The following is a 25,522-nucleotide window of genomic DNA, read 5'->3' as shown; positions in this document are numbered from 1 at the left end:
CCAACTCACACCTCGCAGGGGCTGCCGGAGGGCTTCAGGGAAGGCGAGCAACGAGGCAGAGCAGCAGTGCCATGCCTTCAGCAAACTCCCAAAGCACCGGCCCCACATCCTCTCCTGCCAAGCAGCACATCCAGGCATAGCTCTGTGCCCATCCCTGGCTCTGCTGGCTGTGGCACAGCAAGAGCAAACTGGAGGGGATGCCAGCATCCCATGATGTGGCTGGGGTGTCACAGCTGTCAGAGACCACCGGGCAGGGGACAAGGCAGACCCCTCTGGTGGTCTCTGCAGCACAGACACCCACTGCTTGCAGCTCTGTGGGGCAGGACAACCACAGCAGTGGTGGTGGCAGCTGGGGGATGAGCCAGGCAAACACCAGATCACCATGTCACACCGCAACAGTCGGGACAAGAACCCAGGCACCTGGGGGAGCAAACTTGGCTGTCTGCCCCATGCACAGCACAAGTTCCACCGCCCTTCTTGGCACTGGTGTGACTGACCCTGCCTCAACACCAGTGACGGGAACAGAGCCCTTCTGGACTGTCTCTTTGGCACCTGTGTGTCCCTATGTCCGTCTCTAAGCAGACCCAAGTCCTTCCTCCCCCAACCACAGAGGGAAAAGTTTCCAAATTAAAAACCTAAAACTGGCAACAAGGTGCCCATGGCAGGAACCTTTTAAACTGGCGATTAAAGTTTATAAGTTAGACGGGCACCGGGAGTGAGTGGCGGAGCTGCAGGAAAAGAGACGCCCCTCCTTGGGCAGCCTAACCACGGCTGTCCCCAAAGCCACAGGGCTGATGTCACGGCATGACTTCACCTCCATCACCCACCGCCTGACCGGTCCCAGCCCCATGTTTACCCCTGCCTGTCCCCTCTGCTATCCCTCACCGCCCGCTTTTCCCTCTGAGGTCAGTCAGCAGCCCCAGGGCCTGGCGAGGATGAAGAAAAGAGCAGAGAGAGAAGGAAACCAAACCTCAGTGTCCACAAGGCGGGCTGCAAAACCTGGAGCCCCAGCAACCGCACTGTGGGGACAGTGGGCTCCATCCCAGCTCTCCCACCTGTCGCCGGCCACGTCCCCCTCTTCCTGTCCCCAAGCTGCGGTCCATGGGGTGGGAGACTGGGAAATCTCCATTAGCCACAGCTGTGCCTGCTGTAATTCTCCTATTTTCCCACAGACAACACACTCTGTGCCCTCAGCAAGATGGGATGGAGAAGGGTATTGGACCCAACCTGGTGTCCTGTCCTGCCCCAGGATGCTGAGATGCATTGTGTGTGCACAAGAGAACCCAGCCTCCATCTCAAGGGGTGAGACGCTGTGGGGTGGGTGAAATGCACAGCCTGTCCCCAAGGCCAGATGGGGACAAGCGGCCAGCACCAAGTGAAAATGCCACCCCCCAGCAATCCTGGTACTGGAAGAGCCCTGGGAAAAACACCACAGCTGTTTTTGGAGCAGCTGTGCATGAGAGTGGCCGGGGGCTAGCGCTGAGCCCTCAGGGCCCTGTGCAAACCAGCACTGATTGCTGAGATGGGCCTGAACAACGTGCTCAGCTCAGAGACATACTTTGCCAGAAAATGGGTGAGAGCCACAAAAGCCACACGAGTTCAGGAAGGGCAAGGCCGAGGGCTGCGCAGCCACAGAGCTGCCTGCAGCAAGCCCTGGGCACCGGTCAGAACAGGCTGGGAAAGCCACCGACCCCATCAACTGCTGTTTGGAGCCACAAGGGGCACATTTTGCCTGCTGTCACCTCCTGAAGAGGTCTGTGGGTTGCATTTATAGCCTTGGTCGTAGACCCTGGTCCTTGTCCTCTGGACTGCGCAGTGCTGCCCTGCATCCGGAGCATCTTCGGGAGCAGGGAGCTGCGCCAACACACTCTGTGCCCCGCTGAGTCAGTCCATGCACCAGAGCTGCTCACACGCCTCCCCGCGAGCATCAATCAATGGGGAGGCGCACATGTGCACACACACACACACACACACACACAAACAGGGCAGCCTCTGCAAACAACTGCTTGTTAAGTTAAAATTAAACTCTGCACAAATATTGACCTTTGGAGGGGACACAAACTCTGCTGATATATTTACCAGCTTTATAAATGGGCCTGACCACAGTGCCCTATATGTCGAGCTGGAGGAGACGAGGCTGTGGAGGTGCCCAAACAAGGAGCATCCCTCCCTTCCTAAATGGGGCTCTCCCTAGAAAATGCTGCTGTGCCTCCTGGCTGTCCCTGACCCTCCCCAGCACTAGGCTGGCAAGAGTTCCACTCCAGCCTGGAGGATGGTGGGCAGGAGGATGAGCTGGATCCACTTTTCTGCCCAACTCATGATTTCTCGGCAGGGTTCAGAGGAGGGGTGCAGCCAGGAGCTCATGGACAGCCCCAGAGGGCTCAGAGGAAGCTCTTGCCCTATATAGGCTCAGGAAATTGGTCCAGCAGAGCAGTCCCAAAGATGCCCCTCATCTCCCACCCTCCCCAAACTTCTGCACTGACCAAAGCCTTGGTATCTGGAAGGGGTACCCACTGCTGAGCCCCAGGTTCCAAATGTTTGGGCAGGCTGCTCTGTCCGTGAGTCCGTCCTCCCTCTGCAGAGTGCCTGGCATAATCTGGGGGCTTCTAATCTCTCAAGGGGTACCCAGAGCTCAGAGGTTTGTCCTCTGTCTGAAGGCTTTGGGAGCTGCAGAATCATAGAATCATTCTGGTCAGAAGAGACCCTCAAGATCGAGTCCAGCCATAACCTGACTCTAGCACTAAACCATGTCCCTAACACCAGCAGCCTGTAGCCGAGGGGGCAAAAAGCACCTGGCAACAGAAATGATGTGAAGAGAAGGCATAGCACTGCTCTGTGGTGGGAAGTCACAGTCTGTAAACCCCCCAAAGCTCTTAGAAGAGCCCAGCATGCCCAGCTGAGCATTCTGGGGTTGCAATGGGAAAGGGAAAATACTTAGGATAAGGTGTTTCCCCAAGGATGGCTAAACCAGCTGGGCTGTTGTGGGAGAAGAGGCAAGCTCTCTCACATCTTACAGGTAGAGTAAATCATAGGTGGCAAGTTGGAGTAAAGGGTGGCTTTTGCAGGCAGAGGGTAAAAATGGTGTGGCACAGGAGACACCACCATTTCCCAATGATATTAAACTCTTCAGGGCAGTCGGACAAACTGCTGAGTGCAACAAGTTGCTGTTGGATAACCAGGCAATGAACGAGCCAGGAAATCAGTGCTGATAATCACAGTGCAAAGGACATAGAGAACAACCTCAGCAGTGCACTGCACAGCGTAGCAGAGATGTCCCCGTATCACTACCAGGGGAACAAACCAGCCCAAGGCTCAGCAAGAGAGGATGCTGTGCATCCCAAGGAGGACAGGATGAGGCCAGCATGCCTGAGGCTGTCACTGCCCCTCAGTCCTTGGATGAAAAGGATGGCAGGGCCGCAGGCACAGGGCCTGTCTGCTGGTGCTCAGCATGCAAGAGGGATGATGGAGGGTGGATTTAGGAGGTGGCTGCATGGAGCTGAGCATGCAAACTTGAGGCTATGCACAGCCAGGAGATGGGTGCAAAGCGGGAGTGCACACAGCAGGTACAACTCCTGCACCAAGAGCGGTGTCTGCACCAGCCAGGCGGATGGAGGAAGGCTTGTGCCTGCGCCGGCTGCCCAGTCCCTGGCCCCAGGGATGCAGGGAGGAGAGAGCGACACATACAGCAGGGGATGCCCAAGTTCCAGCTCTCGGAAATACTGAATAGAGTCTTATTCAGACTGATGTAAAACACTGTTAAAACACACAAAAATCCTTTGAGTAATGGGCGAGCGGGAAAGAGGCATCTATAATTAACAGTAACTGTTCGAGACGGTTGCTGCCCAGAGACGTGTACTGTGCAAAACCACTTGAAAAGGCCCTGTCTGAAAGGCAAAGCCTGGGGTTTTTCAAGAAGCCCGTCATGTAACGATCCTGGCCCTTCCAAAATAATTCTGTCATATTAAAAAAAATCCCAAAACCTCAGCTTAATCGCCCTGCAGCACTGGGACTGGAGAGCTCTGAGAAGAGGGGAAGGGAAGCACAACCAGCTTCCAATTAGAGCCTCATTAGAAAGGAAAGCTGGGGAGCTATTAGAGAGCGGCCAGGAGTGAGCTGAGCTGAGCCAGCTGCCTGAAGACCCACTGCAGGAGGAGTGTCCCCACCAGCCCCTTCTTCCCTGCTTGGTGGGTGCTCTGAGACCCCAAGGGTGGCAGGGTCCCAGCTGCAGGCACTCGGCCTGAGCAGATGGAGAGGAGGTTGTTGTGGTCATGTGCCTAAAAACCCCCTGGGAAGACCTCACCCAACACAAGGCAGGGTTTGGGGATGCTCATAGAGCTGCAGGGATGAGAGAAGGGGGAGCTGGGGCTAGAAGGCTGCTGCAGCTGGAGAGGGGAAGTGAAAAAGGTGTCTGTGAGCATCACTGCCTTCTCCCACCCTTAGAGGCAAAGAGCCAGGACCCCAACCTGCTTGTCCCCATGGCACCTGGATGGGGCTCCTGTCTGCATAGGGTCAACCATGCCAAGCCCTGGGTTGCAGCTGTGGGGGGAGAGGACAGTCCTGCTGTATGAGCATCCATCCTCCTGCCCCACACACACCTTGCCACCTCCCCTGGCACCCTGGGTCCTCACCCTGTCCCACGCAGACCAGTGTCTCCCAGTGCCCGCTGTGCCTGCAGCCCAAGGACGGCTCATGCAGTGGCTACAGCTGGTCACCAAAGCATCAGAGCCTGGCTAGGCTGGCATGAGTGCCAGGGCATCATCGCCTGCAGCACAGGTTCCACTGCAGCATCCCAGGCCGTTTACTTCTCAGCTCTGGTTTTAACTGTGCCCAGCAGCCCTGCCTGCCCAGGCCAGGGCACTGGGCACCCGCTTGCCCGCCTGCAGCCCGGCTCCGTGGCCGGCTGGGCGGGAGCCACACTGCCCATAGCAGCCTCCCCTTCCCATCCCACAGCCTGGGACCCATCCAACACAAAGTTAATTTCTAACCATGGGTAACCACCAGTGCCCGAGCTGGGATGATTTATCCCCTATCTGCCTGGGTCAGATTTATGAGCAACACATCCCCTAGGCTGCGATAAAGGCCATGTCTGTGCTTGTCCATCCCCCTTCTTCCCGTAGCCCCTCTGTGCGGACTCACTGCCCTCCCGCCCCATTTACAAGCCTTTCCCCAGCGCGGAAACCTGACAGCCCACAGAAGAACAGTAAACAGCACAGAAAATAGCACATGCTGGAGGGCAAGGAGAGACGCACTAGCTGGGGAAGCCACAAATGGTTCCTGCTTTCAGGACCTGTTGAAGAAAACAGAGTGAGATGCACCTTGGGCTCCCACCAGGCTTCAAAAGGGGAGAGGGGAGTTGTTATTAATAACTGAGCCAGGGCGCTGCTCGCATGTAGGGCTGGGTCAGACGATGCCACAGCCATGCTGGGGATGGTCAAGCAGCAAGGACTGGTCCCTGTGCCGTCAGCAGTGCTGGGTGGGAGCAGGCTTTTCCTCTGCAAATGGGCATTCACACACAGGGTGGAAAATTGTTTAACTCATCAGCTCAGTGTGAGGCCAGGAGAACTGGGAACCCAAAATGGGGCCAGGTGTTGCTGTGTTTGTCCCAACCAAACAGTACCAGACAGGGGATGCCAAGAGAGGGGTCATCCCTGCACCCACTTGCCCCACTCCATCCCCTCCTGCAGACAGCACTGGGCAATCAGCACCAGGGAACGATGTAATGAGGATGCCCTACATTTGTACTTCAGGCTGCTCCAGGGTCTGACCATAGTGGTGATGAAGGTGTGTGTCACCTGGTTCAGTGGCTCTGTTTTAAACAAGGTCTGAGGCTTATTCCCCTGTGCTGGGAACAGGAGCAGCCACTGAGCAGTGCCAGCAGCTGCCACAACATGCCAAAATGTATGGAGAGCTGCATGCACCTGGATCCATTTTCTGCCCCTTCATCATCCGGGGCCTGCCTTGCCATAGCTCAGATGCTCTGTGTACACTAGGGCAGCCTAAATGCACCAGACCCTTGTGTAGCTGTGTCATGGTGCTGCCAGCCAGGATGGCATCACCCTTTGCACTACCACCAATGGCTTTTAGTCCCCACAGCCAGCCATATGCACAGCCCAACAAGTGGCCGAATGAGCTGGATCCTGGCAACCTGGCCATAAAGATTGTTGTCCTGAGCTGCACTGAGCAGCCCAGCTCAAAGCAGCCTCCTGCCAGTGGCAGCCAGCTGGGGAGTGAGCAAGGGACAGCAGTGATAGCCCTGGAGTTTGTAAGATGGGGCTGCAAGGATCGGGACGGACAAGGCTGCGGGCAGCATCCCAGCTCTTGGGGCAGGCACCGCCAGGCCCCCCATCCCCCTGTCCTCTGCAGCACTGATAGCGGCAGCCCCGGCAAGGGAGAGAAGAGAGCCTTGTTCTGGGGCCAAGACTAAGGCGATTCAGTGCTCTGCTCCCCTGAGGTTTCTCGGGTGAAACCTGGCTCTGTAATGGCTGTGTCTGTAAAATGTATGGAAATGCCCATAAAACCTGTATCAAATGCTATATGGATATATATGGATATATGGAGAGAACTATGAAACTAGGAGCATGCAGGGAACTGGGGCAGGACGGCTCCCTCCGAGCTGTAAAAACACACAAGTGAAAGGCAGGGGAGGCAGCAGCGCCGGGAGCTGCACAGACAGGCCGGCACGGCCAGGAGCCAGGGGCAGGGCACCCCAGCTCCGTGCTGCATGTCTTTGTTGAGAACTGTGCCCTTTGAAAGCCACCAGGACAGAGGGACCTGTCTGTGAGGTTGCATGGGACAGACCCCTGTGCAGGGCTGGGGGTGCCTTGCCAGGGCTCCCCATCTGCCCAGACAACCTCTGTGGGGCTAGGTCAGGGAGGTTTGGCTGCAGGGAATCTCAACTGGTACCCTAGAACCAGAGACAGCTTGAAGATGAGCTGCCAAAATGAGTGTGAGCCTGGAGAGAGGAGACACACAAAGCTGCAGATGGACAGCAGCCCACTGCAGTATCAATGTCCGAGAGCCATCGGCAGCCTAAAGTGAGGGATGAGTGGAGGACAGGAGAGAAGTGCAGGGACAATGGGAAAATAACCATTCTTTCCAGCTGGGAAAAAGAGTCAGCACCAGCTGAGCACAGCGGAGTAGCCAATGGCAGCCCTGGACATGCAACAACCTGTATGTCCCTCTGGGGATGCTCCATCTCTGAGGATGAGTGCCAGTACAAGAAGACAGCACGGCACAGACTAGAACAAGCAGCATCTATTTGTGCTCCAAGGGCACACATCAAATGCAAAGCACATGTGCAACCCCAAATATGCAGCGCCCATGAGGCAGGCCCCCAGCACAAGGGGCTCTTGAGGCAGTCTCTACTTGACTGCTGGTCTTCACGCCCTCCTCTGCAGGGCTGGCGGTGTGAGGACATGGGCAAAGGGACACACTGAGCGGCAAGCAAAGCCTTGCTGACACCATCATCCCATTATAGTCCTGTTATCAGCCGTCTGAGCCCCTGTGATCCTATGCAGCAGACTCACCTCTTCTTATAATCCCATCACTTTGAGAGCAGGGATTTTAGGAAAATCTCTAATATCAACAAGTTTTTCAGTAAGATCATAAACGAATAGGCAAATAGAGAGTCCTTGGCAAGGAGTAAGCAATAAACGATGAGGGAGGAGGTGAGCTGTGGCAGTTTGCCATCACCACTGATGCTGTTTGCTCCCTGCACTGCACTGGGCAGCACCCAAGTAGTTCCAGTCTTTGTTGCCTTGCCCCAGCAGGGGCTGATGAGCTGGAACCTTATACCCAGCTCTACACTGCTCCCACTGAAACCTTTACCCTCCTTGTCACCTTCCTAAAGCAGAAAACAGGCCCAGAACCCCCAAATTTGGGGCTTAACCCCACTGATCCATCACCATGAGAGTGGTGAGCTTGGAGATATCCGTGCAGCAGGAAAACCCAGGGCAGGAACAACCCTGCTCCAAACTCACTTGGGACTGAAGCTGTGGTGATGGGGGAAAGCTCCTTGGCCACTCCACCTGGCATCCCTGCTGTTACAGCCCCTACATGGCTCCCTTCTGCACTGCTAACCAGGGCAAGAGCACAATGCTGGTTCCAGCCCCGCTGCTCAGAGCATCCCTGTCACTGGGAGTGCAGGCAGGGCAATGCAGAAATGCAGTGCCAGGGCTGCAGAGGTGCAGTGCTGGGGTTGCAGAGAAGCAGTGCTGGGGCTGCAGTGACACAGTGCTGGAGTTGCAGAGATGCAGGGCTGGAGCTGCGGCCCCATGCACGGCAGCAGCGGAGCCGTCAGGTGGACACTGACTGGAGACCGGGCGCCATCTACTGCGTCACTGTCACACACCAGTGCACGGGCTGTTCCCAGACCCGCCAGCACAGAGCCAGCAGCAGTACCCAGCCAGGCGGGTGCATGCTGCCTGCTCTGCTCGTCCCTGTCCCCTTCTACCTGCAAGTGTGACAACCAGGAGAGTTCAAAGCCTGGCACCGCATGGGTGCAGTGCACGGTTTGGTGCTTCTAGGTTCCAAGAGCAGCCCACAGCATTGCATGGGGGAGTGACAGCAATGAGTTGTCCCATGGGGCTGCAGGGACAGCTTGGAGAGCTTCAGCCACCTCCCTGCGGCTCTGACACCCAGGACACCCATTTCCCAGCAGCATGGAGGTGACAAGGATGCAAATGCCTCCAGTTTGTCTCCTTTGGGCTCCAAGCTCCTGGTGTGGAGGGCTAGGGGGATTTTGGATTTTCCTACAAAATAAATCTGGGAAGCACGGCAGTTAGGTGGCTGTGCAAAGGCGACACCACCAGCAAAACTGTCAGAGAGGGACAGAAACGGAGAGAGGGATGGAGCATTACAAGGAACAGAGGTACCTGAGAACCTCCCAGCACTCTGCTCTGCATCACCAGGCTCAGACCCTGACAAAGAGTCTCCAGAGGCACTGGGCAGCTTTGACAGGACAGGTTTAGGGAGTGCCTCACCAGGCAGGGGTGCCAGGCAGGGTTAGGGCTCCAGGGGCTGGAGACAATGCAAGCCTGTAGGAGATAGCAGGGACACTAGAGGGTCCCTGTTCCCAGGCACTACGCATGGCTGTGCCCAGCTTCAAGCTCAACTGGGTAGCCACAAAGTAGGGCAGCACCCAGGGAGAGCCAGTCCCTAGATCCCCATGGCAGAAGCACCCCAAAACTCAGCTTCTGCCAGTACCCAGGGCCATCATTCCCAGCACCACGTGCTCAGCTCCGGCTGGTGGCAGGTTGGCACCTTCAGCTCTGCATGGCGCCACCATCCTGGGCACTGCACTGCCAAGCAGGTGAACATCAACAGGCAGGGACCATGCAGTTGAGGGATACAATATGAATATGTATGAGGCTGAGTGGGTTCATGAATATCAACACCCGTTGTGGCTTTCAGAAACACTAGCACAGTGCAAGGACCTAATATTACTCTTGGCCACGCAAACACAGCAATATCCTCTTGTCAACCCTGCCAGGACCATGCCAGGCATGCCCCAGCTGATAAGGCTGGGGTGGCATGCCCATCTCCAGCCCATGTCCCCAGGCTCTGTGCCCCAGCGCGCCAGCAGCCCAGGACAGTGAGATGGGAGCCCTGCTCTCTCTGCAACCCTGAGGTCCCAAAACATGGAACAAGAGCCAGGCAGGCAGGGAGGTGATCACTCTGCAATTGTGGCACCTGCACTGTGCCAGGCATGTGTGGCTGTGGTGCCCTGTGAGCGAGCAGAGAGATGCTGTGTAGGGAGCAGGGGGATGCATGGGGCTGGCACACCCCACAGCTGGGGAAAATTGTACTGACTGGCTCTAGCCCCTCTGAGCAAGCGGCAGTTGATGAACTGACAGAGCTGGAGGGAGGATTGCCCAGGGAGCTGGGGTGCCTGAGCATCTTTCCAACCATGCCAGCAGTGGACTCTAGGGGAAAGAAGGGCAGGCAGGGCCACAAGAAGTCACAAGCACGGCAGGTGGGATGTGACCGCACTTGGGACACTCAGCTCCTCCCTGTCCTTGGGCAGGATGAGGAGCAGCTGCTCTGGGGCTTCCTAAGGACCCCGGGCCAGAGAGCTCCCAGACTGGTACCTGAGGAGCAGCCATGCTGAAGGCTATGGGTATCTAGGGATGCTCCCACAGATCCATCCTCCCTCTCTCTGCCCTGATATCCAACTGCATCTCCGCACACCTCCAGGACAGCACTGCTGCCAGCAGGGATACAACCAGGAAAGATTTTAGGGGTGTAAGCCCTTTGGTTTGGCACAGCATTCCACCACATCCTCCCAGCTCTGAGCTGGAGTGTGCCCTGGGCCACCAGCATCCCCTCGGCAAGGCTGGTGCAGCAGTCCCTGAGCACAGCAGTCCCTGGGTATAGTGATCCCTGGGCATGGTGATCCCTGGGCACGGTGGTCCCTAGGTATGGTGATCCCTGGGTACAGTGGTCCCTGGGTATGGAGGTCCTTGGGCACGGTGGTCCCTGGGTACAGCAGTCTCTGGGCACAGTGGTCCCTGGGTATGGAGGTCCTTGGGCACGGTGGTCCCTGGGTTCAGCAGTCCCTGGGTACAGTGGTCCCTGGGCACGGCGACAGGCTCCTGCACGCGGCCGGTGCAGCCTGAGGTCACACCCAGGCCCATGAACCCAGGCAGGCACGGGGGGACCTTCTAGTCGCACAATTACTATATTATGTAGCACTAATAAAAAAAAAAAGGGGGGGGGGGGGGTGAAAAAAGGGCTTGAAGTTTTCTTAGTGCCACATAGTAAAGTATTTATAGAAAGCCAGGCGTGAATGGGCTGCTCACAGGCCACACTCCTCCTTGGCGTCAGGATCTCCAGGAATTATTCTGTGCAGTCACATTGTTGTATTCACCCAGAGATTGAGTTTAATTACAGACACACGGGCAAACAGGCTGTCAGTGTTCCAGCCTCGCCGGGAAAAGGGCCACTGAACTCCATTTAATGAACGTATTTTAAAAAGACCCAAGGTTGAAATAGAGAGGGGGAGGAGAGGGGCTAGTAGAGGCAGCACTGGGGGTGGCGGAGATGGGGAGAGGGGGCCCTGGGGGGATGTGGAGTACCAGGAGAGCTGCAGGGGCTGTCTGGGTGGGGGAACAGGGCTGGGATGCTGGGGAAAGGATGGGGATGGTGGGCACAGGGTGTGTGTGGGGCACATGGAGCAAGAGGCGCCTGGCCCAGATATGGCCAGAGGTGCTCATAGGATTCGGGGCCACGAGCATCCACTGCATGTGGGATAGCAGATCCCTTCGGAGACCTGGAGGAGCTTCCCAAAGAAAATGGGGGGAGTGGGGAGAGCTTCCAACTTATTACAGAGTAGGGTATAAACAGAACAAATAAATATAGAGCTGCTTTATTACAAGGCTGGCCAGCTCTCGTGGCTGGCTGATTACAGGGAAGGCTGCTCCAGTGCTACACAAGCCCAGACCTCAATAAAGGCCAGATTGGAGCTGCCTTTTGCTCATTGACAACTTTGTTGTGCTCCCGCAGTGCTGCTCAGCTCCAGCGTGCTGCTGGCTGCCCCCACAGCCCAGCACGGGGAGAAGGGGAAAATAAAAGCTTAAACAAATAGTGAGTAAGCGATGAGCAGGGGCAGGCAGGATCAGCAGCATTGCAGGCAAGCACTAAAAATACAGTTTATTTTCCTAAGCAGCCAACAACTTCCAAAACTGGAAATTAAAAAAAAAAAAAAAGGAAATAATAAAATGCCAAAAGAATTATAGATCCATGGTGGAGGTGGGGGAAAGACCCAAGAACAAGGAAAGAAAAACACTGCGATGAGTAAGACACGCACATGACGTACATAAATACACCGAGACGGAAATGCATAAGCCTCCAGTACACAGAGGCACACGCAGAGGCACACGTGCGGGGCTGGCTCCTGGCTCCTGGCGGGGATGGAGCCAGCCCGCGCTCTCTCCTCTCCCTGGGGCTGAGGGCTTCAAACTCCTCACACAGACACACACAGCTTTCCAGGGCCTGGGCTGAAAGGGCACTTTGTCTCCTGGTCCCCAGCGCTCTCTACACCTGGGCTCCCAAGCCACCTCTGGTGAGGTGGTGGCCACTGTCCCTGAGGGCTCCCATGACAACCTCGATGCTGAATCCCTGGCACCCAGCACAAGCCACAGACCCCACAGTGGGGTGGAGGGTCAGGGCACGGACTCAGGTGGGCTAGGAGCCTCCTGGCCAGCAGCCAAGGCAGCCCTGTGCCCAGGCAGCCGGCCAGCGCGCTAGCCCCTGGTGTGCCCGCAGAAGATGAGAGAGGGACGGAGACCAGCACGTCCATGGGGCTGCAGGTCGGGAGGCTTTAAAGGAGTTGATTGAGTATTGTTTCACCTGCCCTGAAATCAGTACTCGACCGAGGGATGGAGGTTGCCTCAGGTCATCATAGTGCTGAACAGAGCCCTTATAGTGCAGGGCAGGAGAAAGGGGCTGCTTTGCGATGAGCTGGCTCCCCTGGGCACAGCTGGGAGGGACTGCTGTGGTCCCACATGTCCCCTATGCACACCTCCACCGAGGAGACGCTTCCCCAAACACCTCCCCACAGTGATGGATGAACATCATCCTGACCACCAGCCCCATCAAAGCCCCTATGGTGCCTCAGCACCACTGCTCCCTCTCCAAGGCATGAGCCTAGGAGAAGGGACAGAGTTGGAAGGGAAAGCAGGCAGCCACGGTGCTGCACTGCCTTTCTCAGCAGTTTACAAGGGTACCTTCCCTGAAGGCATCACCACGTGCACCAAGGGACCCCAGCCTCATACAATGCCCACCCTGCTCCACAGCAGAGCCTTGCCATGGTGCTCTCGGGGAGGTTGCATGGGGCAAAGTGAGATACAGCAGAGCCCCAAATCTCCTTCCATGCCCTGCACAGAATGGCAGCACCCAGGCCATGCCAAGGCACCTGACACCTCTGCATTTCTTCTGCCCTCACCATCCACCATCACCTGCATGAGCAGGTTACCCTCCCAGCACATGGTGCGCAGCACATCGTGAGCCTGGGGCCGGCCAGGGCCACCACTGCAGCCCCCGTCACTGTCCCCTCCCAGCCTGGGGAGCGGAAAACGGATCTGTGCAAAGGGCAGCTCATGCGGAAGCTGTTCGCATCCCGTAGTGTGGGTTCGACGGGTGAGGAGCAGGGCAGCTCCTGGGTCGCCGGGTTATCGGATGATAACAAGCCAGCACAGCCCGAGCACGCGACTTCCAGCAATGCAAGGTTACTTCCTTTGTTTTGGGAAAACAAGAGGGGAACAAGACCTTTTCTGGCACGTTCTTGCCTGGCTTGAAGCTGTCCCCCACTTGCACCAGCTCGGAGAGGAGCCATCCTCTCGCCCTTTTTGTCTTTCCCACCTCTGCAATGAGCAGGGCTGGAGCTGGTGACCCATCAAGTGGGTACAGACAGACAGTTCTTGCATCTAGTGAGGGTCCCGGCTACCTCCCCAGCCTAGTTGTGCCACAGGCTTGCAGACCTGCTGGAAACTTCCTGGTCCTGCCTGCACAAGCCCATCTCCCAAGCACCCTGAGAGGGTGATGCTAAGGCTCAAGGGGGCCAAAACAGCCATGCTTTGGGCTTTGAAGACCATATCATGGTAGGGTTAGCTCAATGCCTCTCCCAGTCTCCAAATGCAGGGCTGAGCGCTGTGTTGGGGCAGGGGAGAGGCACAGGGTGGCACAGGGCTCAGGCAGCCATTCCCACCTTCCCCTCCATCCCATGGACCTGCTCCATCCCCGCAGCGGTACTCCCTGCTCCCCGGGGAGCTGTGGGTTTGATGGGGGTGTGGGAGACCCCCCCACCCCTTCCCCAGTGGAGGAGGAAATATAATAAGAAAAATAAAATTTATAAGCGAGGCAGTAATTACAGTGTGGCTACAAAAGGCTGCCTCCTCAGGGCCATCATTATGTGGCTAAATTTAACACCCCGCGCGGCTGCTCGGCGGGGGGGCAGCCGCGTCCCGGGGCTCCGAGCATCCACACAGACTCCGGCTCCTGCTACCTTCCCTCCGTGCCGGTCAGGGCAGCACAGCTGAATGGCAGCCAAGAAAGCCATAAAGCAGGTCAGAATTTTTTAATAGTCTATTTACCAAGATGCTGTTTTTACTGCCGAGGTTTCTCTCGTTTTATCTCTGGCTTTTTTTTTTTTTTTTCCCCTCGGTCTCTCTTTTTCCCCTGACTCCTGAACAAACTGGGCTGTATTTTCTGGTTTAGGTTCCTCTCTCTCACTTGCTCTGAATACTATTTTCAGAACTCTAATTTTATACGTTATGTTCCTTTTTTTTCTTTTTTGTTTTCTTTTTTTTTGGTAAATATTTGCCATGACTAAGCCAGGACACATCCCGTTTAAAAGGCTCCCATCCCACAAAACATCAGACCTTTAATGACATGAATCTCATTAGCTCTCCCCATGAAAAGAGGTATAGAAAGGGAGCATCACTCTGCCCCTCTGAGTTCCTGTATCTGCACAGACATATATTTAGCCGTGTGTACTGTACAGTCACAGGAGGGGACAGTCTGGACACACGCACACCACCTCATTCAGCCAGAGGGACCCAGAGTGGGGCCTCCCGGGACCAGTGGGTTTTGGGATATCCGTCTGTCTGGGATGGGGTTGGGAAGGCTTCTAGGCCAAATGGAGCCACAGCTGGCCCCCAAGAGCTGGCAGCTGGGCACAGAGGAGCCTCAGAGCCCCTCCAAGCTGGAGTCTGGGATCCTACGAAGGACCTTCTCCAGCATGGGGGGCTGGTTGTATAGAGCCCACCTGTGCCAGGAGCCCACGTACTGCCCTCTCCAGGTCTTCAGACCCACCGGCCAGGTTCAGCACTGGGCAGCAGATACTGGCTACACACTTGGAGCTTTTTCCCAAAGAACCAGCACAGGGCCCTGGGAAAGGTACTGGGTCTGCCAGCCCAGGGGAGTTTCCTTACTGGGTTGAGGGTCTGCCTGCACCTACCTACAGACATCCAACACCAGAGCTGGCAGAGTATCTGCAGCCCGGCTGCAAGCACAGCATCCTTGGGAAGCAAGCAGAACTCCCGAGAGCTCAGACTCTTCCAGCCCTTCTCCTAACAGACGAGGAGGCTCTGTCTCCATCCATAGCAGCATCTTCTTTTGGGGAACCTGTCCATCCACAGTCCCATGCTGGACATGGTCATCCCTACTTCAGCATGGTCTTCTCTTCCCCAGCATGGACATCCCTTACTTGGTGTGATCTTTCATTCCTCAGCATGGACATCCCTTCTTTAACATTGCCATCCCTTCCTCAGCATGGTCATCCTTCCCTCAAGGATGGTCACTCTTTCCTCTTGGTTCAACAGCTATCTGGTACCAGAGGGTGAAAACCCAGGAGATGCCACAGGCTTCCCCATGGCTGAGATCTCACTAAGAGAGCCCGAAGCCAAACAGCAGCAGAGGTCCATGGAGAAGTATTTGCTCTCTCTTTCCCAGATCCTCTCTGCATTTTCCCTCTCATTTCTAGTCAAACCAGGTTATGGTGCTATTCGTCAGTCCCACCGCACCCCTACCATGCTGGCATTGGGTGAGCATGACCTCCTCCTTCTCCAAAGCTGTCCCCAGCAAGCCAGGTGTGACAGCTGTGCAAATGTACTGCTGAGCCCACAGCACGGGGTATGGCTGTGCTCAACACATTCACGTGGGTGCTCCTCCACATCTTGGTGGAGACAGCAAGAGAAATAACGCCAAGAAGGGCTACAGATGGGCAGTGCCATGCCAAGACCAGTGCTACTGCAGATGTTGCACTGACTGAGCAGCACAAGCTCTCCAACCCATAAATAAACCTGGGGGGGATTTCACTTCCCTGCTGTTTTCTTTAAATTTCTTTAAAGATTTGGTTTCAGCAGCCGAGGAGACCCAGCATTAAGCAATACCACGAGCTCAGGCAGCAGATGCCCACAGTAAAAAGATAACACACCCACACTGGCTGCACATATGCTCCATGGTTTGGGACCCCCTTCCCCGAAACAGGGACACATAACCAAGTGTTTCCACAACCCAGAGGGCAAGACATGACTGGAAGGGGAGATTCACACCTACCCAAGCACATGGCTCGCAAGGCTGGGGCTTTCTGCAGCCGTGCCGGGAGCTGGAGCCTGTGTGCCGGGCAGGGCTCTGCACACACATCCCGCTGAGTCGGGCTCCCTCCCCGGCCCCCAGCAGCCAACATTAATTCATTAACAGTCCCATTAACACCCAGCTGTGGTTTCCCCCCAAACTCAGGCAGGGACTTGCTCCCCTGCGACAGCTGCTGACAGGCCAAGTTTCCACCTTCAGCCCTTCTGGAGTTCTGTATAAAAATAAGCGGGGCTTTTTTTTTTTTCAAAAGGAAAACTGTATTTCCCCTATCCACACGCCCGTGCACACGTGCAGGACTCACAGCAGGAATTTGCTCCAATTTCCCCCACCCACAAACACATCGCCTTTGGCCAGAGACCAAATGTGGGCATTTTCGGCCCAAATTATCAGATTTTTCAGCACCCAGAAGGCAAAAAGCTGGTGTGACCCTGAGCTGGGCTAAATAAGACATCCACTCCCCAGCCAAAGGGTGCTGAGAGACCCTGCAGTACTCCCACCGGGCCCTCGTTCAGCATCCCCAGCAAGGCAGCTGCCAGTGCCTCCTGAGGAGCTGCCCTCCTGGCATGGCCAAGCATCCTGTTTAGGATCTGGGATCAGATTTCTCTTTTGCCCTTTTCATCATCTTTCCCAGAGAGCCAGGAGCACCAGGTGCTCCCCCACCCCAAGGAGATTCTCAGACCAGCACCAAGTTGGGACCTGCTACCCAACATCTGTTTTCTCCATTTCTACATTGTCATCTTTTCTCAGCAGCCAAGAGCACCAGCTGATGTTCAGGAGGCAATCCCTGGCCCTCCAGAAGCTCTGGACCACCTCATGCCTCAGAGGAGCTGATGTCCTTGCCCTGTTCCACCCAGCTACACACCAGGTTCTGCAGCCTGGGTCCGCAGCACAAGAGCTGACTCTCTGGGACTCTCACTGGGAAACTGCTGACCAGAGAGCAGACAGCTCCATGAAATGCAGCCACCAGGAGATCAGAGCACTGCTTGAGGCTGGCTGGCTGTGCTACCTTGGGTATGTCACCAACAGAGCGACTTCAGCTCCCTGGAGAAGACAAAGCAATGGCCACCTCTCTCCCAAGGTACCTGGCTGCTAGCAGAGCACCCTGCATCCCTTTGATCCAGAGGTGTTTGCCTCACCGAGAGCCCTTTAACTACTCCTTCCTTTAAATAGCAAAGCTCACAAACGCCCTATATGGCTCTGTGTCTATACATTGTCTATGTATTTGTGTACACACACACACAACACACACAGAGATTTATTCGTGTTTTCAGAGTGGTTCAGGATACATTCCAGGACAAAATTCCAGCCGGTGCTGGAGCCAAGAACATCAGTAGCCCTGGCGTTCACTGCACCCTCTGCCTGCGCGCACACTAAATACGGAAAGGGAGAGGTATAAATAGAGAGAGAAATACATGAATGGCCCTGTTTCCTTACTCTGATACATAGGACATGAAAATCCAAGCAGAGCGGGAGCAGGCAGCCTCAGGAATCTGATGGCTGTGCCCCCGGGATGCTGCTGCCTGCCCAGATGTGTCCAGCTGTTTGGTAACACCTCTGCATGGGCTGGCACAGCTGGGCATTGGCCCGAGGAATAGGGAGGGAGCAGCTCTCAGAAACACTGAAAAAAGCACAGCGGAAAGGGTAGAGCTGAAGGGTATGGGGGGATGTGGGTAAGGGCTCAGGACATGCAGGGACATGGTGAATAAACCTGGCAGCCTGTTTTGGGCACAGCAGGAGCGCAGGGAGATGGGCAAGGCAGCGCAGGGGGTGCAGGCTCCTCTGCCCTGCCCATGGCCAGCAGAGCCGGCAGGGATGGCAATGCCATCATCTATCAGATGGGGACAGAGAAGCCACCATGTCCCTTGCTGACACAGTGCAGTGGCTTTAGAGTCTCCTCAAAGTCTACCTTGTTCTCCTTTGCCTGTAGGAGCCGCTGCCACGTCCTGACTCGAAGGGCTGGGACAGGCAGCTGCAGGGCACAGCAGTGAGGGGCAGACAGACCGTGCCCCGCACCTTTCCCTTGCTAGCTGTCCCTGCATCCCTGCTTTGCTCTGTTCTGACTCAAACACAGCCCCAGCGAGGCTGGAACCCCAGATGCTTGCATGCTCCCCACTGCCCCCCTCCAGGCTCCCCAGGGCCTAGGCAGCTGCCTGCGGCCAGAGGGCCAGTGATGCCCAAGATGTGGGAGCGGGGCCGGGGGCGGTGGTGGGGGAATTGCCGGTCCGCTTTCCGGAGGGGGAAGGGGCTCTCCCCCTTCAATGCTGCCATTTAAGCTGAGGCCTGGCACTGGCTCAAACCACTGCTTGCTGACACAAGATCAATCATCCCCAGAGCTGAACTGCTCCTCGGCAGCACCGCATGGCCAGTGCCCATACACAGGCTGGGGCCCCTCCCACAAGAGCAGGATCTGGCCCCTTCTGCCAGACAGCCTGTGACACCCCTCTGCCTGCTTGCAGTGGCATCCAGCACAGCATGGCATGGCACATCATGGCATGGCACGGAGAGGATGAGGAAGATGTGGACTGCAAAGGAAGGCTTTCTGCACATGTCAGACCACTTGCCACTGCAGAACCAAGGGCCTGTGTGGTGCCCCAGAGAGGCCGGCTGTGATAGCATTTGCCCATCCCTCCATCCCCAGACAAGTCACCAGGTGATTCTGGGTTGAAGTGGAGCTGGGACCAAGCAGGCAGCTGCCTGTACCTGGCCCAGGCACCACAGCTGTGGCCAGGCACAGCTGCAGCACAGGGGGTCAGGCTGTGAACCACCTCGCATCCCCAACAGGAGTATTCGTGTGGGGCTTCCAGGACAGCAGCTGCTACTGCTGCACATCCCCATCCCTGGCAGATGCAAGAGCTGGAGTAATCGTCATCAGCCCAGTCCCAGCCTGGCTGCTGGGGGCTTGCTCCTTGCCCATGGTCTGAGCACTATTTTGGGCAGGCTGCTGCCCTGAGGTGCCCATGCCAAGTCTGGTTTTAGCAGCGTGCAGCTCCACTGACTCACTGCTTGTGCAAACAGCCTGTGGCTGCTGGTGGCAGCCCAGAAAGTGCATCTTGGCTGGGCCTCCTTCACCTGATCGAGCCTCAGCAAATAAATAAATAATGCCGCAGTGCCGCCTGCCATGCACCTCCATGGAGAACACTGCGGGGGGCCAGTGCCCATACGGCATCAGACTCCACAAAGTGATGAGCACCCATGCTCCTCCCCAAATGCCCCATGGTGGGCACAAAGCATTGGACCCTGGCACCTTCAGCCATCAGATGTGGCACTCTGCACCTTGCAACCATCAGTGCTGGCATGAACAGTCCTGCTCTTGTGCGCACACTCGTGCTCTTGCACACACACGCTGAGCACAAGCGGCTCTCTGCTCCTGATTGCAGCAGTGTGCAGGTCCTTGAGTGCAGGTGTGTCCTGCCCAGTGTGTGTCCCGCTCACCTCAGCACTGCCACAGCCCATTGGGTTTCCAGGGCAGCAATGAATGGGGTGATCAAGGCTTGTTCATTAACAAAGCAGGGACCTACTACCAGCATCAATCAAGACACAAGCACCAAGGCTTGGCTGTAGATGTGGGCTTGCTCCACTCATTCAAATATCCCCAAAAGCCAGCCTCATGCCACCACCTCTGCCCCAAGCCCAACCTGCTGGGGACCTTGCAACTTTTGCACCGTTCAGCCTTGCTAGTGACAGTGCCATGGCCACTAGCTCTTCCTCTGGTCCCACACCGAGGGAGTCCAGCCTAGCCAAGAGCCCGTGCCATCTTCTCCCCTGGGCCATGCACCATGTGTGTGCAGCCCTCATGGCATCCATGCCACAAGCCCTGCTCTGGCCTCATCACAGCTGCAAAGCCACAGCTACCTTGTGCTAATTAAAAACACTTCCCTTTGGAAGGAGCAAAAGGGCCGCTTCCTCCCCACAGCCCTGGGCTGGCACAGGTTTGAGGGATGTCATCCCCACCCTGCAAAATGCATGGCCCACCGCTGCCTTTATCCTTGGCCAGACTGTGGCAGCTCCACTCCCTGGGGCTTATTTTTACTGCCTATTAAAAAGAAGAGGCAGGGCACTGTTGGCAGGCAGTTTGCAGGCAGGTGCCAGGGCCAGGCTGGACCCCTGGGTGGCAATGGTCAGTGGCCCTAGCAGGCACCCTAGCCGCCCTCCACCTGCCCTGCTGGCCCATGTCCCCTCAAAGGAGGGGGATGGGCGCTTGGCCCCCGTCCCAGTCCTGGTAGGGAACAATAAGAGGGACACTGACCCCCAGGCCCCCTGACGTCAGCCGGCACTGCCATCGGCATCACCGCCAGCCCCAGCCCCAAGGCTCCTGCTCACCCTCAGCCAGGGCTGTGCTGGAAGCCGCCTGTTTGTTTATCTTCCTCTCTGGCGTTGCTTGTTTTGATGGCACATCCTCCTCCTCCTCGCTGGCCCCAGGGTCGAGCCGTGAACCCTCTGCGTCCTGTTTGCCGAGGTCCCGCGCTGGGCTTGCGGAGGTGCGGAGCAGCCACCTCCGCACGTCAGCCGCAGCAGATAAAAATACGCAGGGTGAAGCATCCTGAGGCGTGGAGCTATATTTGTACTGATGCTATCGTTTAGTTTGTCCCTAGCATACCTGTCCCTGCCCTCCCCTCAAGGCGAAGGGCATGGCTCTGCATAGTGCCCCTGCCTCCGCTCTCCTTGGGGAGGAGGACAACGGGCTCTGGCAGAAGCTGTATCATGAAATGCCGACTGTATCCAGGATGGGGCAAAGCTCTCAAAACCCATGAATGGGCACCCCACACTGCCCCGCAGGGTAATCGCTGTAACTCACAGGGACACCCAGGGATGAAATAACCCCAAGCCACTAGGTGCTAGGCTGCTGGGAAGGGTGTTAGGGTAGCCCCAGGGTGCTGAGCACTCTCTGTCTGCCTGCTCTTTCCCTTCATGGCGCAAACCCTGGGGACTGCCAATGAAAGGTGCCGGCTTTGCCTTGGCTCATGCATGGATGCTGCTCTCCCTCCAGCTCTGCTTAAGCCCAGGCAGCTGCTCAGCAGTGAACCCTTGCCAAAAAACCATGTGTGTGAAAGCGTTGTTTCCTAGATAAATATTCCCAGGACTTTGCTGGAAAACTCCCCACAATTAGTTAGAACGCCATGGACATCTGAGTGCATGCAAGCCCAGGGAAAGGACACTTTTAAGCCAAGGAGAGAGCATCCCCGTGCAGATTTGCCCTGGGGGACTGTCAGGTTCTTCTTCCCTCTCAGTGGGGAATATGGCAAAGTTTTCGGATGTGAGCAAAGCTATGAAGTGTTTTCACACATCCCGTCAGCCCCATGCCACACCATCACAGCCCCTTTCCTACCAGCTATCAAACATCCACAACGTGAAGCACCATTTCACAGAAGGAGAGGCTGGAAGGACCCTCAGATCTCTCCTCCTGACCTCCTGTCTACTGACATTCAACCACTCACATCCCTAGACTGAGCCCAGAGACTTGGTTTTCTTCCAGGAGGGCTCCCAGCCCACTTTTGAAGACATCAAGAGATGGAGAATCAACTACTGCCCTTGGGAACATGCCCCAATCACTAATCGCCCACAGGAGCAAACCCAAGTGCCTCTGTCCTAGCTTCAAATTGCCTGGCTCCAGCTTCTGCTCCCTGGCTTGTGTTCTGCTGCTCTCCGCGAGATTAAAGAGAGGCCTTCACTAACCAGCATTTTCTCCTTGTAAAGACCCTCATGCACTGTAATCAAGGCGCATCTCGATTTTCTCCCTAATAAGTTAGACAGAGCTCTCCCCTTCCAAGCCTCTCAATGCTGGGCTCTCTCCCCAGTCCTCAATTCATTCCTGTGACTCTACACTGATTGTCTGGCATCTTTTTGAAAATCTAGACAGAAGAGTCGGTCCCATCCTTCCCAGACCCCTGCAGCATGCTCCTGAGGGACCTCAGCCCCGCATGCTGCTGCTTTTTGGAGATGGCAAATGGAGTACAAAGTTACCTGAGGGCTCCAAAATACCTGCCCAGAGACAACGAGATAATCCAGCCCACCCTTCTGCTGCAGGAAAAGAGAGGAGATGAGGGTGAACAGCCGGATTCGGTGGTGAAGAGCTGCAAAGCCATGTTTGGTGTTCCTCACTAACACAAGACCTAGGAAGCATCAGGAGGAACAACAGGGTGCCACGTTCAAACCAAAGGCAGCAGCTGCTTGCATATCACAGCTTATTGCCGCAGGATGGTACACAGGCCAAAAGCATCATCAGCAGGTTTATAAAGCAACGGGATGAATGCAGAGAGAACAGATCCCCTCCGGCAGACTGAACACACAGCTGCATCCCTCCACCAGCCTCTTCCCTGCAGCTGATGCACAGACCTGGCTGCCGGGGGATGCAGAGGGTGAGCATCACCCAAACCCTCCCATTTCCCGTCTAGTGCTCTGGCTCCAAAACACTGCTCCTGGGCCCTTCTCGGGACATACAGCACAGCTGCCCTCCCATCTTTCAGTCTCTGCCAGATGAGCTCCCCATCCGCTCCTTTTGCGTGGTGTTGCTTGATGCTGCACACCAAGCACCTTCCTGCATGCCCCGCACCCTACCAGCTCTCAGAGAACACTGAGTTTCAAGCCTGACATTCATCTTTAGAAGATGATGTTCAGTCATCCCTTGGACAAAGACACACTATCATCCCCCAATCCTGGTACATCCGCCTGCATCCTTCCAGCAACAGCACCAAAATATTTACCAACAGCTTCTGCCATGTCTGCTCCAGTATCAATCATTTTACCACCTCTGTCTACTAATAAGCTTATCCCTTTGCTAGGAGCTTGGGGTTTTCTCCTACTGCACTAAATAAAAGCCTTTCCTTCTGTCCTCCTCCATGATTTTTCCCTGATGTCTTTAGCTTCTGTTATCCATTTTCTACACTTCATAATTTCAAATTTATATTGATTGCTATCTACTCCCTCTCTCCCATTTGTTATAAACTGCTCTTTTATTTCTAATTGCTGCCTTCACTTTGCTGCTGAACCAGAACAGGCTCTCGGCCAGCACTGCCCTCTTTCTTGATTGTGGAATTGTGGCTTTTTGTGGCTTCTGAAATTCTTCTGAAAGAGCTGACCATTTTCATTCACATTTTTCTATCTAAATGTTTCCTTCAAGTTGATTTCACTCATAATTTTCCCCCTGCTTTGGGAAATTAGCCCTTTCAAAGCATGAAGGATATAAATTACTGGTTAGGAATGTCCTTTCTTTGCCCAGGGTGAATGTAATCTGGTCATGATCATTGGTGCCTAGGAAACCTCCAAGATGCAGTCCAGCAGTGAATTCATCTCTATCCATCATAACTGTCGGGAAACAAAAGTTGCCTGTGCTGGATGCAATGCTTCTCTCATAAAAGATAGATCATCTCTAATTTTTAGAAACTCTGCAGATGGTTTGTTACTGGCCGTGCAAGAGCATCAGCCTGTATCTCACAAAGCGATGTCCTCCCAAAGCCCATGTGACACCATGGACACCCTGGCTGACACTCTGGTCCCCAGCAGACACCACTGCCCCCCACTCCTGCACCTTCACAATGAGCACAGGAACACTCAGACACATCCTGAGTCTTTTTGCCTCAATTGGCATCAATAGTTTCTGATCTTGCCACATTGGTTTGAATCATTTTAGTGCTTCTGTGATTATTTCCAGTAATGAAAAAGGATCAGAGGAAAGACTTTCTCCTTCCAGCCTTGGTTTCTCCAAAGCATGTGTCTGATTTCAGAGCTGAGCCTGCCAAAGGGAGATCGGTGGGCACAGCACAGATAATAGGCTGAAAGGCACTTGTCCCCGCAATATACCACTGCAAAACCACCCCTAAAGGCAGCAGTTGAATGAAATGGAGCAGATGGCTTCTCCTCATTCACCTGCTCCCTACCTGCCATCAGCATCAGTGTGTCAGGTCCGCGGCAAGTGCGGGAGGCAGGTGAGGATGCCCCAGTGATGGCATCTCCCACAGAGCAGCCAGCCCAGTTCCCATCCCTGGCAACTGCCAGCAGTGGTGAGAGGGTGACAAAACACAGTGCAAATGTCCCGATGCAGCCATACCAGGCGTGCCCCCCGCTCTGCTCACCCTGCAGACCAGGTGCAAGGATGCAAGGAGGGCTGTGGGAGAGCCAGTGGGCATTAACTACCCCTCTTCAGGCAAGTCCAGCCAGGCACAGCTCACATTGGGGCTGCTAGCTCCAGCTTCCTACTACCCCTGTGCTGAAAGAGGGAGGACTTGCAGCACTTCTTACCTCAGCCATGAAGTTCTGCTGAAATGTCTCCTCCTGGAAGGGTTTTGTCTGCAGACGGTCTGCAAGGGAGATCAGGGTCAGCCTGGGCAGATCAGGCCAGACCTCCCACCCCAGCTTCCCCTTCCCCTGCCCATGGGGTGAGGGGACTGCAAGGGAACTGCTCCAGCATACCCAACCCAGAGCCTGAAGGAGAGGTCAGCAGGCCGCCTGGGCTAGGGGCACCTCACCCAGTTAGCAGAAGGTGCAAGGACTGCAGGGAAGTGAAGAAATAAGATTGAGCCTGTTGATGCACACAGCAGTCAGGGAGCAGAGCCCAGAGCCCATCCACACTTGTCCCAGCACCCTCCCACACACAGGAGCAGGGAGCAGTAGCAGGACATGGTCAGCACCATTCCCAGCTTGAAAAAGCTCCCTGGGTCTGAGCACCGCACAGCCATGGGACAGGGGACTGCTTGTCTCCAGTTGCTTTTCTGGAGAGGTGAGCCAGCCTATGTCCTCCTCTTGCAAGACAGGGACAAACTCCTGTCATCACTCATTCTTCTCTGCTTCCTCCTTTAAAGCACTAATTTTTCCCCATCATTGCTAAAATGTTGTCTGGAGCAGCCCCTGGCTATCTTTGCTCAGCAGAGCTGCTGCAAAGCTTCCTCCCAGCTTCCTACCCATGCAAGGGACAAGAAAGGCCACCTGCCCACCAGCATCAGCCCATGGACCCAAACTGGGTTGTCCTGGCTGCTCTGAGCCCTGCAGAGCTGGAACACAGCAGGAGAGGAGAGCATGCAACTCGCACAGTTCTAGTGCAGCTGCAGGGCAGATCCAGGCTCCTGGAGTGGGGTATCTGCCGTGGGACAGGGTCTGGACCACATCATCTTCCTGATTATGATACTGCAAATCCAAGGTTGGCTCCCATCGGACCCCACATCCCTGGGGTGAGGGGGCAAGGTTCCCATGGAAGGGCAAGTATCACCTCTGGCAGCAGGCAAGGGACAACCCAAAGAACAGCCAGCCTTCATGAACAGAGGACAACCACCCCCTGGGTGGCTCCTCCAGGCTGATCCTGACTCATGTCCTGCCCAAGGGGGCTTCGTCCCAGCCATGCCCCCTGATGGCAAGGTGGACTGGCCACTGCAGGGTTCCTACGTGCACGGCTGTGCTTCCCGTGGCAGGGAGAGCCAGGAGGCCCTGGTTGCTCTCC

At 55.7% G+C, this 25,522-nt stretch overlaps 1 protein-coding gene across 1 annotated transcript in view; it reads right to left on the bottom strand.

Moving 5' to 3' along the window:
* NHEJ1 (non-homologous end joining factor 1) overlaps nt 1-25,522 on the bottom strand; it is a 44,682-nt gene that overhangs the window by 12,902 nt on the left and 6,258 nt on the right. Inside the window, exon 5 of the mRNA XM_080347309.1 lies at nt 24,331-24,389. Coding sequence (XP_080203435.1) covers nt 24,331-24,389 — 59 coding nt within the window. The remainder of the gene's footprint in view (nt 1-24,330; nt 24,390-25,522) is intronic.

The sequence above is a fragment of the Nesoenas mayeri genome (assembly GCF_963082525.1).
Source record: "Nesoenas mayeri genome assembly, chromosome: 6".
Lineage (NCBI taxonomy): Eukaryota > Metazoa > Chordata > Aves > Columbiformes > Columbidae > Nesoenas > Nesoenas mayeri.
The sequence above is the reverse complement of the archived record's forward strand: the minus strand, read 5'-3'. Positions and strand labels throughout refer to the sequence as shown.